At 44.8% G+C, this 18,594-nt stretch overlaps 1 protein-coding gene and 1 non-coding gene across 2 annotated transcripts; both read left to right on the top strand.

Moving 5' to 3' along the window:
• Window positions 1–9,026: 9,026 nt before the first annotated feature.
• Window positions 9,027–10,521, top strand: RPS20 (ribosomal protein S20). Its single transcript, XM_062188481.1, has 4 exons — window positions 9,027–9,160; window positions 9,383–9,482; window positions 9,885–9,958; window positions 10,298–10,521. The coding sequence occupies exons 1-4, from the start codon at window positions 9,158–9,160 to the stop codon at window positions 10,478–10,480; spliced, it is 360 nt and encodes a 119-aa protein (XP_062044465.1). The 5' UTR covers window positions 9,027–9,157; the 3' UTR covers window positions 10,481–10,521.
• On the top strand, window positions 9,754–9,819 carry LOC133758984 (small nucleolar RNA U54). Its single transcript, XR_009865877.1, has one exon. It is a non-coding gene; the product is annotated as a small nucleolar RNA U54 (small nucleolar RNA).
• Window positions 10,522–18,594: the final 8,073 nt, after the last annotated feature.

Below are 18,594 nucleotides of genomic sequence, written 5' to 3' on the forward strand. Positions count from 1 at the left end.
ATATGATAATTGTTAGCCGGCACCACGGCTCACTTGGCTAATCCTCTGCCTGCAGCGCCGGCACCCTGGGTTCTTGTCCCGGTTTGGGCGCCGGATTCTGTCCCTGTTGCTCCTCTTCCAGGCCAGCTCTCTGCTGTGGCCTGGGAAAGCAGTGGAAGATGGCCCAAGTTCTTGGGCCCTGCACCCGCATGGGAGACCAGGAGGAAGCACCTGGCTCCTGGCTTCAGATCAGCTCAGCGTGCCGGCCATAGCGGCCATTTGCGGGGTGAACCAACGGAAAAGGAAGTCCTTTCTCTCTGTCTCTCTCTCTCTTACTGTCTAACTCTGCATGTAAAAAAAAAATTAAAAATTTTAAAATATGATAATTAAACTGTAAGAGGGAATCAAATGATCAAAAGTTACAAGTGAAGAGTCATTTTTTTGAATATTTATTTATTTATTTGAAAGAGTTACAGAAAGAGGTCTTCCATTCACTGGGTCACTTCCCAGATGGCTGCAATTGTTGGGGCTGAGTCAGGCCAAAGCCAGGAGCAGGAACTTCAACTAGGTCTTCCATGTGAGGGGGCTAAGTACTTGGGCCATTTTCTGCTGCTTTCCCAGGCACAACAGCAGGGAGCTGAAGCAGAAGTGGAGCATCTGGGATTTGAAGTGGCACCCATACAGGATGCCAGTGTTGCTATGCCACAATGCTGGCCCCACAAATGGAGAGTCTTTGAACTGTAAGTATGCATTTGGTTTTAGAAGTATTTTTTAAAATAGTTATTTATTTATTTATTTGAAAGGCAGAGCCTCAGAGGTAGAGGGAGAGAGAGGGAAGGGGAGAGGGAGGGAGATATCTTCCATCTACTGGTTCACTCCCAAAATGGCTGCAACAAATGGAGGTACTAAAACAACTTTGAGGCCACCTCTCTGTATTCTGTGCAGTTAGCAGAGACAGCCAACCTATACCTCATGTCTATGAAGAAGTGCAGCCTCCATGCTCTTGGCAGGTAAGCAGGGAACTCCAAAGGCTGAGTATCTCTTATATCATCAGCCTGTAATGGTGTGTTCACCACAAGAGCAGGGTGAAGCAGTTAAAGACTAACTGATCACATACTGCCTTGGGTTGTCATTTTGAGACTCCTAGATAATCATTATAATCTGATTTCATCAGTATAAAAAATGTTGTCTCTACAGCATGTTAGTTGTCCATTGTTGAACAACAGATCACCACTATTGTAGCTTAAACCAATGCACCTTTTGTTTCTCATAGTCTCTGTGGATCAGGAATCCAGGCCTGGCATAGGAATGTCTTCTGCTTCGGGTCTCTTTGCAGGGCTACAATTAAGATGTTGGCCACCTCTGGGGTCTCACCTGAAGACTCAGCCGAAGAGGGATCCACTTTCAAAGTCACATGGCTGTTGGTAGAACCTCCATTCTTTTTTGTCTCCTGTGCTGAGAGCCTCAGTTCCTTGTTGTATAGCCAGAGGGTGCCCTCATTTCTTAGCCACGTGAAGCTCCTCCTGGGCTCCCGCAGGCATCTTGCTTAGATAAAGCCGGCAAGGAAAAGTCTGTTAGGCGGTCCGAAGACAGACTCTTATGTAGTCTATGCCTATAAGTGACATTCTAGCACCTTCGCCAGAGTCTAGCATTTGGAAACAAGTTACAGGTTCCTGCACATGCAGAAGGGATTCCACCAGTGCATGACTAACTGGAGATGGGGTCGCTGGGACCATCTTTGAGTCTACCTACCATACAAAGAAACACAGCAGAATCTGTGTGTGGGGAGAGACACAGATTCCAGTCTTCATAGGGGAAGGCAAGTGGTAGAACTATTTTCAAGAAAGTTGCATGATTTCTGTACAAGATGAAGAGCATAAGCCCTGGAAAAGTGACCGATAGATAAACACAATGCTGCTTCTCTGCATGATGTCAGAATCACAAAAATGTGGCAATGCACAGCACACATATGTACCAAAACATCACATGGTACCCCATAAATATGTACAATTTTTCTGTGTCAATTAAAAGTTTTTAAATAAAATGCTCATTAAAAAATAGTAACATAGGAGCCAGCATACTGGCTCAGTGTGATAAACCTTGCTGCCTGCAACTCCAGCCTCCCATAAAAGTGCCAGTTGGAGTCCCTACTGCTCCACTTTTGATCCAGCTCCCTGGTAATGCTCCTGGGGAAGTAACAGAGATTAGTCTGAATGCTTGGGCCCCTGTCACTCACATGGAAGACCTGGATGGAATTCTAAGCTCCTGGCTTCAGCCTGGCCCAGCTCCAGCTATTGTGGCCAATTGGGGAGTGAACCAGTGGATGGCAGATCTCTCTTACTCCCATCTCCTTGTAACTCTGCCTTTCAAATAAATAAAATAAATCTTTTAAGAAATAATAATAAAGCAAAAACCAAAAGCATGGCATGGGAAACTCTCTGAAAGTCATCTGCCAGTGCTAGGTAAGGCACCAAGTGATGGAGGGATGCCTGTGACTTTTCAGATTGTCTGGAAGTCAGGGAGCAGGAGAAGGGGCAAGGGGAGCACTAGGGAGGCCTGGTGGCCACTCAGCTCCCACCCATGTAGAGAAGCCTGTGAGTTATGGTTAAATATGATTGGAAACTACATGTCTAACCCACACGCCATATAAATAATTCTCAGGAAAGAGATGTTACCGCGTCTTTTGTTCTAGTCCATTGCTCACTTCAGTGAAGTGATTCTTCTTTTTTTTAAAGATTTATTTTATTTATTTGAAAGACAGAGTTACAGAGAGAGGTAGAGACAGAGAGAGAGGTCTTCCATCCAATGGTTCACTCCCCAGATGCCCACAACGGACAGAGCTGTGCCAATCTGAAGCCAGGACCCAGGAACTTCTTCCAGGTCGCCTATGCGGGTGCAGGGGTCCAAGGACTTGGGTCATCTTCTACTGCTTTCCCAGGCCATAGAAAAGAGCAGGATTGGAAGTGGAGCAGCCAGGACTAGAACCGGCACCCAAATGGGATGCCTGTGCTTCAGACCAGGGCTTTAACCTGCTGCGCCACAGCACCGGCCCCTGAAGTGATTCCAATGAGTTTCCAGAACTAACTGGTCTTGACTAGTTAAAGCTTAATAATACCTTAAATGAAGACCCTGTAGCAACTCAGTAATATTTCTGATCTCAACGGCAGTAAACCACCCTTATATCTGTGTTTTACTTTCTGCAGTTGCAACCATGACACAAACATAATAGACGGAAAACACTCCAGAATCACTCAAAGCAGATGCTCCTCCTTCTAATGTACTGTCAGAAAGGTCAGCGGAGGCCTAACAGTATGTCACAGTGCCAGTGTCATTCCCCTCACCCCATCTTATCACACAGGCATCGCACCACCTCACATCATCACAAGAGGAGCGAGCCGAGCACAATAAGATACGCTGAGAGACAGAGACCACATTCGCGTAACTTCTCCTGGTGTTCTCTTTTATTATTGATGACTACTGCTACTGTCGTACTGTGGCTAACTTATAGTTCAAACTTTATCATAGGCATGTATCATAGAAAAAAAAATGATAGGGTTTGGTAGCAGCTGCGGTTTCAGACATGCACTAGAGGTGTTGCAATCTACCTTCAAGGATAAAGGGGAATACTATACAGTGAAATATATAAAGCCTCCTATGCCGTATTACAACACAATAGGATTTTACATCTCGGAGACACAGTCCCACTGCCAATGATGAGGATGAATGAGGACATACACCGATGGTGAGACATGAGGCTAAGACTGTGGACGTGAGACTTAGGCTGCACAGGTTCCAACAATGGCTGTTCCTGAGACCTTGGGCAGGTCACCTAACTTCAACATCCTCATAGAGAGTATGGATAATGGCACTTATGTCCTAGGGCTAATAGGAGAGGCAAAACGGCTGACAAGGATATGGATAGAGAGCACTGCCAACAGTGCTGGCTACAACTACATGCAGTGTACTGCTTTATATTGTTTTAAGATTTATTTATTTATTTGAGAGGTAGAGTTACACACAGAGAAAGGGAGAGACAGAGAGAAAGGTCTTCCATCTGCTAGTTCACTCCCCAAATGGCTGCAAAGGCTGGAGCTGAGCCAATCCAAAGCCAGGAGCCAGGAGTTTCTTCTGGGTCTTCCAAGCGGTTGCTACGGCCCAAGGACTTGGGCCATCTTCCACTGCTTTTCCAGGCCATAGCAAAGAGCTGGATTGGAAGAGGAGCAGCTGAGACACGAACTGGCGCCCATATGGGATACTGGCACCACAGACGGAGGCTTAGCCTATTACTCCACAGTGCTGGTCACCCGTGTACTGTTTTAAGTCCTTACATGTAATCCAAGAAAGCCACAAGGACCTGCCTCCATATTCCACTCACCGGCTTATACAACATGGGTAACCACAAGAGAAAGCTTTAGACTCTCTTTGGCTTTTATCTTCAAGTTTCAGACTGAGGAGGTTCAACATAAAACTTTTTTATTTAGAACCAAAATTCTGCAAATAAAATCGTATTTTAACAGACATATCTACACTCATTTGACAGCTTACTTTTATTAGTTATTTATAAATGTATACCTGAGGACCACCCATTAAGTAATTTTTGACGGCTGCTTTGGAAAGAAATGGTGTCATACAGTCATTGCAGCAAATGACCAGTAGATGGCGGTGCAGGGAGCCACGCAAATGATTGCAAAGCAAGTCTCCCCAAGAAGATTCCAAAACAAATTATCAGAAGAGCAGTGAAGAAAGACTACAGAGATGGAGATTAACAACATACTTTTCATAACCATTTTAGGAATATTTTAAAGCTTAACATGAAATGTATATTTAGTTCAATTTTTCTTTTTCTTTTTTTTTTTTTTTAATTTTTGACAGGCAGAGTGGACAGTGAGAGAGAGAGACAGAGAGAAAGGTCTTCCTTTTGCCGTTGGTTCACCCTCCAATGGCCGCCGCGGTAGCGCGCTGCGGCCGGCGCACCGCGCTGATCCAATGGCAGGAGCCAGGTGCTTCTCCTGGTCTCCCATGGGGTGCAGGGCCCAAGCACTTGGGCCATCCTCCACTGCACTCCCAGGCCACAGCAGAGAGCTGGCCTGGAAGAGGGGCAACCGGGACAGGATCGGTGCCCCGACCGGGACTAGAACCCGGTGTGCCGGCGCCGCAAGGCGGAGGATTAGCCTAGTGAGCCGCGGCGCCAGCTAGTTCAATTTTTCAATTGCGTTGCTGGAGGAAGTATCTATTTGCCTCCGTCTATGACCTTCCCAGAGAGCAACTGACATAATAGCAAAGTATTTCAAACAGGCTATTCTTTGATAAAAATCATCAAGGGCTGAGGATGCTAGTGATTGATCTAAGGCTGAGATAAAAGATTCATCTATAGGGTGGCTCTCAGCCGGGGGTGGGGGATGATTCTTGCAGGATGGGACATTTGACAGAATCTGAAGACTTGGGTGACTGTCACAACTTGAGGGAGGGTTTGCTGTAGCCTCTGATGGCAGAGACCAGAGATGTCACTCAGCATCTTACAATGCACAGGACAGCTTCTCACGGCAAAAAGTTCTGTGCTCCCAAATGTCATCTGAACTGAGACTGAGAAGTCCTGGAGTATACACATGAATCTCATGGAATTGTTTTTAAGAGGGGAAAATGGAAAGCAAACAAACCAAAATGTCAAAAAGCAGAAGAGTGGTTCAACAAAATATGAAGGACAATCGTGCAATCTGTGATCATGCAACCATTAAAAAGGATGTTGCAGAATTATATATTATATATATCACATAATAAAACTTTACATAAAAAGAAATTGCAATTATACTCCTCAATCTGCTGCAAATAAGGCTGCTTAGCAACCCATACATAGGTTATGAGCCCATTTTTTAAAAAGACATATATAGGGGTCAGCACTGTGGTGCAGAGGGTTAAAGCCCTGGCCTGCAGTGCCAGCATCCCTTATGGGCAGTCCCAGCTACTCCACTTCTGAACCAGCTCTCTGCTGTGGCCTGCGAAAGCAGTAGAAGATGGCCCAAGTCCTTGGGCCCCTGCACCCACATGGGAGACCCAGAAGAAGTTCCTGGCTCCTGGCTTTGGATTGCTGCAGCTCCGGCCATTGCGGCTAATTGGGGAGTGAACCAGCGGATGGAAGATCTCTCTCTCTTTCTGCCTCTCCTTTTCTCTCTGTGTAACTGCAACTTTCAAATAAATAAGTAAATCTTTGGGAAAAAAGAAGTTTGAGGACCATAGCAGCTACTAATTTTCAAGAGGAAAAATGCAATAAAATGTCTGAAACTAAAACAATACACTTTAAGATAGCAACCTTCTCCCTAATATCTTCCTAATCTTCCCCATCCCTGTTAACTACTCCTCTGCTTTCTGCTTCTGTACGTTTGTCCTTTTATAAGATTCTACCAATAAGTACGATCACACAATATTTATCTTTCTATGCATGGCTTATTTAACTAAAATACAATGTCCTCCAACCTCATCCATGTTGTCACGCATTATAGAGTTTCCTTCTCTTTAGAGGGTGAATACTGTTACATTACACATATGGCATATTTTCTTTATCCACTCATGGACAATGAAGTTGCTTGCATTTCTTGCCCAATGTGAAGAGTGCTCCAGTGAACATGAGAGTGCAAAAGTCTCTTCAACATGTTGATGTGAATTCTTTGGATAAATACCCAGAAGTGGGATTGCTGGGTCACACAGTAGTTAGTTTATTTTTAATTTTTAAAGGAACTGCTAGACAGTTTTCTTTAAAATAGAAATGTTTTACATTATGCTTATCTACATTACCTAAACTTGCTGTTTCCTTCATTCCAGTCACATCAACCAGTGTTCCAATAGTGCAGGGCCATAATTTGCCTTTCTCTATACTGAGATTCCTTTTTTATGGTCCAGGATGTTAACTGGTTCAGCATTTCCTCAAGCACTTCAAGGGTAATGCCAGATTTGTTAGTGAAAAACATTACATTCGTATTCCCCAGGTCCTCTCGGAGTTTCTGCGTGTCCTCAGAGCACTAGCGAAACACGAAGGCTGCCGTGAGATACGCACAGCTCTCAGGGAACTAGGCAATGGCATTTTTGTCTGCTACACAGCCACGCCGGGAAGTTAAAGTCCTGCGTGATGACACTCATTCGGTCACAACTTGTAAAACAAGAATACAGGCGTTCAGATTTTCTACTGTAAATTCCACTAATGGAGTATTTAGGGCCAGTGGATTACACTTTAAAAAGTGGAACTAGAAAATAGTCACATTTTAACTTTTCAGTTTTCTATTAAGTGGGATCAAAACCTAGTGTGTGTGTGTGTGTGCGTGTGCGTGCGCAGGTGTGTGTGACCTTTGTAAATCAGTCAGTTATGAGCCATGTCTAGTTATCGCCAAGTCAGTCAGTGCTATCATTTGATGAGTTTCAAGTATAATTTCCCCTCCTCAAGGAATAGAAAAGGCAGCTCAAGAAAGACCTGTAGGGTTCGGTGCTGTGGTAGCTAGCAGGTAAAGCCGCTGCCTACAGTGCCGGCATCCCATATGGACACCAGTTCTAGTCCCGGCTGCTTTACTTCCGATCCAGCTCTCTGCTATGGCCTGGGAAAGCAGTAGAAGATGGCCCAAGTCCTTGGGCCCCTGCACCTGTGTGGGAGACCCAGAAGAAGCTCTTGGCTTCAGATTGGCCCAGCTCCAGCCCTTGCGGCCAACTAGGGAGTGACCCAGCAGATGGAAGACCTCTCTCTCTCCCTCTCTGCCTCTCCTCTCTCTCTAGCTCTGGCTTTCAAATAAATGAATGAATCTTCAGGAAAAAAAAAAAAAAAGACCTGTGATGGGAGCAGGCAGTGCCCTGCCCTTACCTGTTGCTTGTGTGATTGTGTGTGAGCACGTAAGTCTTGGCTCAGAGCTCAGTCTGGGAAATAAGGTGCGATTATTCACTGTTCTTTCTGTGCAAAGCTCATGGAAGCCATGTCCTGCTATTCAGCTGGGCTTTCACTTCGAGGCTGTCTCTCCCCAATACATGGATCACTCCACTACTCTGGGCTGTGCAGGGTACTTTGTCGTATGTTTGATTATTAGTTCAGTATTAAGAACTCATTCAGATCTTGTCCCATATTTCTTTACCCAAAGAGAGAGTAGATAACATTAAGAACTGGGCACCGCAGCTGGCACTGGTGCTGTGGTGTAATAGGTTAAACCTCTGCCTGCAGCCGGCTATCCATATGGGTACCGGTTCGTGTCCCAGCTGCTCCTCTTCCAATCCAGCTCTCTGCTATAACCTGGGAAAGCAGTGGAAGATGGCCCAAGAGCTGCACCTGTGTGGGAGACCCAGAAGAAGCTCCTGGCTCCTGGCTCTGTGTCAGCTCAGCGGCCATAAAGTCTTAAAAAAAAAAAAAAAAAAAAAAAAAAAAAAAAAAAAACTCGGGCCCCCATCCGGGCCCCCGGCTGCACCTCCTGGTCCAACAGACTCCAGCCCTGGACAGTGCACAGCCTGGCATTTCCACCTTCCTTTTCTCTGAGGGAGAAGAAGCCAAGTTCAGGGGCTTCCCTGAAACATCTACATGCTTCTGCTGGTCCGAGAAGACATAAGTTGAAATATTACAAAAGAACATTTCTGCCTTTGAAAAATAACTGTCTTCTACTATTAAACGTAACATGTCCAGCTGATCAAAAACATTTCGCCCAAGGCCCATGTTGGTTAAACAGAAATGTTATCCCCTTGCTCAGAGATCAACGAGCGACTTGGTCCGTATGGGAGGCAAAACTTGCACAACCACAGAGCTTGTCTACACTTTGCCACAAGGTGAATCAGACAGGAGTTCCTCAGATTTCACGGTCCTCTGTCATCTCTGAGTGTCCAGGCTGCTAACCAGGCGGGGACGCCACCACGCGAGGCACTGACTCCGCCTCACCGATAGGGGGCGCGCGCAGCCGCACCTTTCCCGCCAACTCCGCGGGGTGCTCCAGCGCGGTCCCTCGCGGCCGCCTCCAGAGCCCGCGAGAAAGTTCCTCTTCCGGGGTATGTGGGACCCGGATGCGAGGGTGCTATATAAGCGCCGCTCAGGCCTCACCGCCTTCTTTCTGAAGACGACGCGGTAGCCTTAGGTGCGGAGCGTGTTTGCGCCCGCTCCTGCTCCTGACTCACCGCTGTTCGCTCTCGCCGAGGAACAAGTCGGTCAGGAAGCCGCGCCGCAGCCATGGTGAGACGAGCGGCGGCGCCACGCGGCTCGAGACGCCGGCGGGACGCGGGCCCGGATCGCGCGCTCCGCTGGGCTGGAGGGAGGCGGCGAGGACTAGCTCATTTATGCAGTCCGATGGTTCCAGCGAGGGTGGGCGGACCCGGGGAGCTTCTGGGTGAAGCTTGTTTTCTCGAAGTGCCGGACGGCTTCTTACGTGCTTATTTCCCCACTGTGTGCTGACAGGCTTTTAAAGACACCGGAAAGACGCCCGTGGAACCAGAGGTGGCCATTCACCGAATTAGGATCACCCTGACCAGCCGCAACGTCAAGTCCCTGGAGAAGGGTCAGTGCAAAAAAAAAAAAGAGGGCGGGGGGGTTTGATCCGGTAATACGTAAAATTGACTCGAAGCAGCAAAGTTGCAAGTGGCTTAGCTTAGCCTAAGAATGTTCTGGTTGACACCGTGTGTTTTTAAAAGAAAACGTTTTATTTCAGAATAGCTGTAGGAATACAGCATTAAGTTAATGAAATAGTCATGCAGCTCCCGTATGTTGCAAATCACGCGTTTGTCCCGATGAATGGGGGGCATCCACGCTTGGGCACTGTAACTGGAAGCTGGCGGTGAGGAGATACTACTGTGTTGAATCATGGTGATAGTTTAATACGCTATTCTGAGCCAGCTGAAACGGGAGTTGTTCGGCTGACTTTAAGTGTCGGGAGGGGACTGAAAGGCTTTTTTCCTTGTAGTGTGTGCTGACTTGATCAGAGGAGCAAAGGAGAAGAATCTGAAAGTGAAAGGACCTGTTCGGATGCCTACCAAGGTAAAATGAATCAAAAGGACACTCTTAATAGCTGCTTCTCATCTTTGCATGATTTCTAACCTCTTGCCCTTTAAGGGATTTGGCTGCCAAATGCTGATAGTACAACCAAAAACTGTTGGAAGTAACCGATGTTCAGCAGTGGCTGTGGAGAGGGAGCTGTTTTCTTGGTGTGTGTAACAGCTAGAGGCTTTGTCCCAAGGTGCTGTCTTGGCTGGGTGAGGTTAGACGTGGTCGTTTGAATTGATGGTGTCTGTCCAAAGGAATGCTCCAAAGTAATTGTTCTGCACATGTTCTCAGGATAAATGTAAAATGATAGACATTTGGTTTCCTCTGTTGCAGACACTGCGAATCACTACAAGAAAAACCCCTTGTGGTGAAGGTTCCAAGACATGGGACCGGTTCCAGATGCGAATCCACAAACGGCTCATTGACCTGCACAGCCCTTCTGAGATTGTGAAACAGATCACTTCCATCAGCATTGAGCCGGGAGTAGAAGTTGAAGTCACCATTGCAGATGCCTAAGCCAACCGACTGTCTTAATAAATTGACTACCACTTGTTAAATTTTGTGGACTTTTATTTAGGATCCTGACAAATTAAGGGATATAAGCAAATGTGCTATGAAATTTATTCTGCTTTTAAAGTGAAATGATTGATGGATACTCTACAGTGGGCCATGCTAATGTTTCCTAGAGGCAGCTAAACCAGCTTGTTTACCATTGACTGTATTTCAGCCATTTGAAAAAAAATCAACTGAATAGTACATAGACGTTACCGTTGGTGAGTTGGTGTGGTGTGACAATGTGTAGTTATGGCTGCATGTTGAAACTTTACCGAAAAAATGTCCTGATGGCTGAGGTCCTGCCAAAGAAGATATGATTTGTTACAAAGTGCACTAGGAGGTTTTGTCAGAGGTTTCTTGAATGATAGAGCAAGGACTTATAGGTAAGGTACAGGCCTGTCTTTTTTTTTTTTTTTTTTTTTTTAAGAGATTTATTTTTACTTGAGTTAACACAGAGAGTGGTCTTCCATCTGCTGTTTCACTCCCCAGATGACCACAACTGCTGGAGCTGTGCCTGTCAGCTTCTTCCAGGTCTCCGGTGCAGGGGCCCATGAACTTGGGCCATCTTCTACTTTCTCAGGCCATAGCAGAGAGCTGGATCAGGAGAGGAACAGCCAGGATTCGAACCAGCACCAATATGGGATGCTGGCACTGCAGGCGGCGGTTTTTAACCCACTACGCCACTGTGCCTGGAGTCCTGTGTTTATTGTTTCCTTTTAAAATTGGAGTGCTCCCATCTTGATCCCTTATTGTCCAAAATGTCTCCAGCATCCAGGACTGGGCTGAGCCAGGAACTCAATCGTGGTTTCCCACATGGGTTTTTGGAGTCAGAATCAAGTCAAGCCCAGGCACTGTTGAATGCAGGTATCCTGTCATAACCCCTAGGTTAAATGGCCACTCCATGCTGGGAGTGTTTGGAATTGTCGCTCAATGTCAGATTCTATAGAGGTAATGAGAAGGTAATGCCACCATTTAGGATTTATCTGGGTAGGGTTTGCTCTGTATACTCCTTAGATCTCAGGCGTGTCAGACTTAATTTGGCCAAACTTATATTGGCACAATGGTAAGCATGGTTTGCTAGGCTTTTTTTACATTACTGTGAAAATGATAGGGGTCCTATTCTAGTGCAGATCCAGAAGATGGCTCTCCTCAATGTTTCTTTGAGCAAGTAACATTTTGGCATGAGTATCCTTTAAATATTTGTATCAGTTTTTGAGGGGAAGTTTTTTTGAGGTGGTTTAAACTGAATTAACTTAATATGGAGAGGTGGCCCCTCTGCTCTCCAGCTTCCTGCTAATGTGCATGAGAAAGCAGCAGATAATGGTTCCAAGTACTTGGGTACCTGTGACTAGACAAGTTTTGGGATTGATCGGACCTAGCTGTAGGGGCTGTCAGTGAGTGACTTTCAAATCTATAGATTAGGCAGAGAGGTCTTCCATCTGCTGGTAAACTCCCCACGTGGCTGCAGTGGCCAGAGCTGCACCCATCCGAAACGAAAAGCCTGGAGCTTCTGGGTCTCTCAAGTGGGTGCAGGGCCCAAGAACTTGGGCCATCTGCTTTCCCAGGCCATAGCAGAGAGCTGGATTGGAAGAGGAGCAGCCAGGACTCGAACCAGTGTCCATATGGGCTGCTAGCACTATAGGCAGTGGCTTTATGCATCACACCACAATGCCGGCCCCTCAATTTTTAAAAAAAGGGTTGCACGTGGGCCAGCCGGTGCAGGTAAAGCAGCCGCCTGCAGTGCCAGCATCCCATATGGGCACCGTTTCAGGTGGCTGCTGCACTTCCTATCCAGTTCTGTGACTTGAGAAAGCGCTTGGGCCCCTGCACCAGCGTGGGGGACCGGGAAGAAGCTCCTGACTTCAGATCAGCGCAGCTCTGGCTGTTGCAGCCAACTGGGGAGTGAACCAGTGGACGGAAGACCTCTGCTTCTCTCTGTGTAACTGACTTTCAAATAAATTAAAAAAGATTTATACAAATGGGTCTAAGTTCCTGAGGCCTGCAATGACCTATTCGTGTTTAATAGTGAGCCTGGTCTCCTTTGTTTAACTCATCCAGAGTTTGTGAAAGATTTTTCATTAGTCAAATGCCGGGACCCACTTGGCAGATCTGTCCTTTAACAACTTTTAAGTGTTCTTTAAACTAGAGAGTGCATTACCTAAGGAGGGATCTTTAGAAGGTTTGCAGGAAATGTGCATTGTGGAAAAGTAAGCATGAATTTCAAAAGTTTTATAAATTCTACTTTTCCATGAGCTTTTTGAAGTGCTGCTGTAGAAATACCTACAAGATTGTTTTAATTAATGATCAATCAGATGTCTTTGGAACACTTTGTATCCTGAGAGCTGATCTTGGTTTCTTGGGAACAAAGCCACTTAAAAAAAAAAAAAAATTATTTGTTTGAAAGGCAGAGTTACACAGAAGTCTTCTGTCTGCTGGTGTTCACTCCTCAAATGGCCACAGCACCTGGAGATGGGCAGATCCGAAGCCAGGAGCCCAGAGCCTCTTCCAGGTCTCTCACAGGGGCCCAACCACTTAAACCATCTTCTACTTCCTTTCCCAGGTCATAGCTGGATTGGAAGAGGAGCAGCTGGGACTGCAGGAGGTGGCTTTACTCACTATGCCACAGCACCAGCCCCAACAAAAGCACTTCTGACCATAAAACATACTGTGAGAAATCTGCGTTAGTAAGCTAAAAAAATGGCTTTATAATTTTAATGTATTTATGAATTTTAGCAATTGAATGCACAAATGTAGATGAGTGAGTTAGATTTAAACTGTAGTACCTTGAGAGTCTAATACAACACTTAAAATTTGGGGAATTGCTGTTATCTTCAATTCCTCAAACTTGGAGGCATGGGTGTGATGCAGCTGATTAGGCCATTCGCTTGGGACACGCACATCACATTCTGGAGTGCTGGTTCAAGTCCTGACTCCTCTGCTTTAGATAGAGCTTCCTGCGAAGGCATCTTAGGAGGCATCAAATGATGGAACTTGGGCTCTTGCCATCCGTGTGGGAGATCCAAGTAGAGTTTTAGGGTCCTAGCTGTTGGAGCCATTTGGGGAAGATACTCTAACAAGACCTCTGCAATACTGGAAGTATAGGTTAGTGATAAGGAAGCCAATGATCCTGACTGCTGTTATAAAGCACTTCATTGTAAAATAATGAGGTTTTTTTTTAATATACTGAATGGATTTTACTGTACTTCTGATAGGAATATAAATGAGCACAGTCATTTAAAAGTTCCTTCAACGGAAGTTAAAAGAGAGTTGAAGGTGGAATACCTCTAATCCTTACTTTGCGCAGAGCTCAGCTTCTGTTTTAGAAATGTGCCCTAGCAATCATGGAGAAAACAGACACCTCTGACTGTTCACTGCTGGGTCAGATTTCTTCATCTGACATCCCTAGAGTGCCTGTGTGTGCTTTGTGGGTGTAAAATGAACACACAAGAGGATGAAGAAGCGGGAATCCCTGGCTGTGCAACCACCTCATTCCAGGTGTAGTGCCTGGATATGAGGGCATGGTAGTTACTGAACAGCTTCGAGCCTCAGTTAGTTCCTATGTGCCAAGCAGAGATACTAATAATTGTCTGTCTCAGATGTGTATGTAGGTGTCCCCTTGTCTCTGGGAGAGGTTTTCCAACCAAACCAAGATTTGCTAAGGCTATAGGTTTCTTGCACTGGATGTTGATTTCTACGGAACGTGGTGCATTAGCTGGCTGATGGCATTGGTTGGAGTAAGCTGTGAGGACACTGAGTATATTTGAATCCCCAGGGGCATGGTTTTTCTAATTACATCCTCCTTCAAAAGGGACCAGCAGATCTAACTGTATACTAGAGAACCTGGCAAAGGCAAAGTTTTCTCTTGAAAAGTAAGCAGAGCTACATTTATCCTAATTTCCTTCATCCTAGGCATATTTTGTTTTCATACTGAATAAGATTCATAACTATAGAATTGAATCTTATACATCTTGTTTTGTAAACTGCTATTTTCATTTCACATATTTTGGTTATCCTTTCTTCATTAAGTTTAAAACAACTCATCCAAAATAGTATTAATATTCTCTAGCTCTTTTAATGTACATATAAATGTATATACTATATAGTCTATACTTTTTAGTTATATAAAAAAATTTTTTTGAAGTCATCACTTGGGACACCTGCATCCCATATCTGAGTGCCTGAGTTTGAGTCTTGGCTCTGCTGATCCAGCTTCCTGCTAGTACACTTCCTGGGAAGTAGCAGGTGATTACTCTAGTGACTGGGTCCATGATGCCCCTGTGGGAGACTCAGCTATATTTATAGGATATATTACTGGAAGGAGCATTTCTAAATTGTGATTGCATTGTAAATATGCTCATATAGTGGCTGATATTTAAAAATAGTTGTTTATTCAAGAACATTTTTAAGTACTATGTGCACATGTATGAATGTTTTTCTAGGGTATTTTAAAGAAAGAATTCAGTGTTCACTAATACAACATGGGAATTCTAAATTTCAGGAAACACCACTAAAATGATGCTCTCAACTGACTGTTCTGATTTATATTCCTGCTACTAGTGGGCATGCCGTAATATCAGTTTGATATACAAGACATACCCCATTATTTCAGCCCTGACCTGTATTTATTTATTCATCTTTCTGGGGCTCCTTTTGATTGTATGATCTCCTAAACTTACTGAATGCCCCTCACCTTTCTTTTTATGCATTCTCTTAGTCTTCTCTATGATATATCCTGGGAAATGTCCTTGACTTTCTCATCCACTTCTTTTTTTTTTTTTTTAAAGATTTATTTATTTATTTGCAAGTCAGAGTTACACAGAGAGAAGAGAGAGAGAGAGAGAGAGATCCTCCATGTGCTGGTTCACTCCCCAATCTGCCTCAACGGCCAGAGCTGCGCCGATCTGAAGCCAGGAGCCAGGAGCCTTCTCCAGACCTCCCATGCGGGTGCAGGGTCCCAAGGACTTGGGCCATCCTATACTGCTTCCCCAGGTCATAGCAGAGAGCTGGATTAGAAGTGGAGCAGCCAGGACTCAAACCAGCGCCTATATGGGATGCCCACGCTTCAGGCCAGGACGTTAACCCGCTGCGCCACAGTGCTGGTCCCTCTCATCCACGTCTAAGTAATTTATTTTTCATGTTGATCATCTTACTGGATATTTAAAAAACTCCCTTATGATGGAAAATTTCAAACACTTAAATAAGAGAGACTGGTATAATAAACCCACTCAGCTTTGAGAATTGGTGGTGCTGGTCTTTTTTTTTTTTTTTCCTGACAGGCAGAGTGGACAGTAAGAGAAAGAGACAGAGAGAAAGGACTTCCTTTTGCCATTGGTTCACCCTCCAATGGCTGTCGCGGCCGGTGCGCTGCAGCCGGCGCACTGCACTGATCTGAAGGCAGGAGCCAGGTGCTTCCTCCTGGTCTCCCATGGGTGCAGGGCCCAAGCACTTGGGCCATCCTCCACTGCCTTCCCGGGCCATAGCAGAGAGCTGGCCTGGAAGAGGGGCAACCGGGACAGAATCTGGCGCCCCGACTGGGACTAGAACCTGGTGTGCTGGTGCCGCAGGCGGAGGATTAGCCTAGTGAGTCGCGGCGCTGGCTGGTGCTGGTCTTAATTCGTGTGTGGCTCCACTCCCTCAACCAACCTTCAGATTATTTTGAAGCAAATTCTAGACCTTGTATTTTACTCATACATCTTTTTTTTTTTTTGGGGGGGGGGGGTAAGTGTTGTGGTGCAATGGTTAAGCTGCGTGGGAAGCTCACATCCCATATCAGAGAGCAGGTTCAAAGTCTAGGCTCCTCCACTTGCTGTCCAGCTTCCTGCTAATGCACCTGAGAAGACAGCAAATGGCCCAAGGACTTAGATTACTGGCACCCTCATGAGAGATCTGGATGGAGTTCCAGGTTCCTGGCTTTGGCCTGGTCCAGCCCTGGCCATTGTGGGCATTTAGGGAATGAGCCAGCAGATGAAGACTGAGCTCTCTCCCCTCTTCTCTGTGTCACTGCTTTTAAATAGATACACCTGTTAAACAGTTAAGTTGTAGTAAGTATATTCATATTGCTGTGCAACGTATCTCTGGAACTTTCTCATCCTTGCAAAACTGAAACTGTATACCCATGATAGGCTAATGCTCCATTCCTGGCACCCTCATCCCTGTGAACTGTAATTGCACTTCCTGTTTCTGTAAGTTTGACTACTTTTGATATCTCATATGAGTAGAATCATACAGTGTTTGTCTTTTTTGACTGGCTCATTGCGCCCAGCATACTATCCAAAAGATTCATTCATGTTGTCGCAGGATTATCTGTTTTTAAGGCTGGATAATATTTCAGTGTGTTTTTATACCACATTTTCTTTATCCATTCATTTGTTGCTAGGCATTTTGGTTCCTTCTGCCTCTTGGCTTTTGTGAGTCCCCTGAGTGTGCAGTTCTGTCTTTGAGATCCTGATTTGGATTCTTTTTGGCTGGGTCATATGTAATTTATGTCAGTATTATGAGGAAACCGTATACTGTTTCCCATAGCTGTTCCACACTTTACATTCCTACTAAGGGTTCCAGTTTCTCCATTTCCTCATCAACACTTATTTTCAACCTCTTCTTTTTTTTTTTTTTTAGCAGCCATCCTAATTGATACAAGGTGATATCTCACTGTGGTTTTGATTTACATTTCTCTAATGATTAGTGAAATTGAGCATCTTTTTGCATGTTTGATGCTATTTCTATATCATCTTTGGAGAAAGGTTTATTCAAGTCCTTTACTCATTTTTTAAAAAAAAAGATTTATTTATTTATTTGAAAGTCAGAGTTACACACAGAGAGAAGGAGAGGGCAGAGAGAGGGAGAGGGAGAGGGAGAGGGAGAGGGAGTGTCAAACTCCCCAATTGGCCGGAACAGCCAGAGCTGTGCTGATCCAAAGCCAGGAGCCAGGAGCTTCCTCTGGGTCTCCCACGCAGGTGAAGGGGCCCAAGGACTTGGGCCATCTTCTACCGCTTTCACCGGCCACAGCAGAGAGCTGAATTGGAAGTGGAGCAGCCAGAACTAGAACTGACGCCCATATGGGATGTCAGCACTGCAGGCAGTGGCTTTACCCGCTGTGCCACAGCGCCGGCCCCTTTACTCATTTTTAAGTTGAGTTGTTTCCATTGCTGTTGCATTTTATGAGTTTCTTATATATTTTGGATATTAATCCTCTATCAGATTATGATTTGCAAGTATTCTCTCCCATTCTATAGGTTGCCTTTTTACTCTTTTGATTGTTTCCTTCAATACACAAAAGATTTTTTTTAAGTTTGATTAGTTCTATTTGTCATTTTTGCTTTTGTTGTCTATGCTTTTGGTGCCATATCCATATCCAAATTTAATGCCAAGAAGATTTTCCCCTATATTTTCTTCTAGGAATTGTATAGTTTTAGGTCTTAGATCTTTAATCCAGTTTGAGTTAATTTTCATATTTGGTAAAAGGTAAGAATAATGTATGTGTGTTGTAATGTTTGTATGTGTTGCAAGGGGCCCATTTGATTTTTTTTGCATATGAATATCCAGTTTTCCCAAATTATATATTGGACAGATGGTCTTTTCCCAATTCAATGGTCTGGACACCTTTGTTGAATCTTTGTATACTTGAGGATTTATTTCTGTGCTCTCTATCCCATTGGTCTATTTATCTGTCTTTTTTGCTGCTTTAACACTGCTTTGATAGTTATGGCTTTGTAATATGTCTTGAAATCACGTGAGTGTTCCAGCTCTGTTGTTCTTTTTCAGAGTTGCTTTGGTCATTCAGGGTCCTTTGAGATCCCATATGAACTTTTCCCATTTCCACAAAAATTGCCGTTGAGATTCTGATGTGTATTATGTAGAATTTGTAGGTCACTTTAGGTGGTTATTGATAGGGTGACAATATTAACTCTTTCAATCCATTAACATGAAATACTTTTCCATTTATATCTCCTTTTACTTCTTTTTTTTATTTTTTATTTTTTGACAGGCAGAGTGGATAGTGAGAGAGAGACAGAGAGAAAGGTCTTCCTTTGCCGTTGGTTCACTCTCCAATGGCCGCTGCGGCCGGCGCATCCCGC

The sequence above is a fragment of the Lepus europaeus genome, chromosome 4 (genome assembly GCF_033115175.1).
Source record: "Lepus europaeus isolate LE1 chromosome 4, mLepTim1.pri, whole genome shotgun sequence".
Classification (NCBI taxonomy): Eukaryota; Metazoa; Chordata; class Mammalia; order Lagomorpha; family Leporidae; genus Lepus; species Lepus europaeus.

Bases quoted from the DNA above. Each gene is read 5' to 3' on its own strand.
- RPS20 (XM_062188481.1), top strand. The intron at 9,483-9,884 runs GTCAGTGCAAAA...TTTTCCTTGTAG, and splicing joins CGTCAAGTCCCTGGAGAAGG to TGTGTGCTGACTTGATCAGA. The intron at 9,959-10,297 runs GTAAAATGAATC...CCTCTGTTGCAG, and splicing joins CTGTTCGGATGCCTACCAAG to ACACTGCGAATCACTACAAG.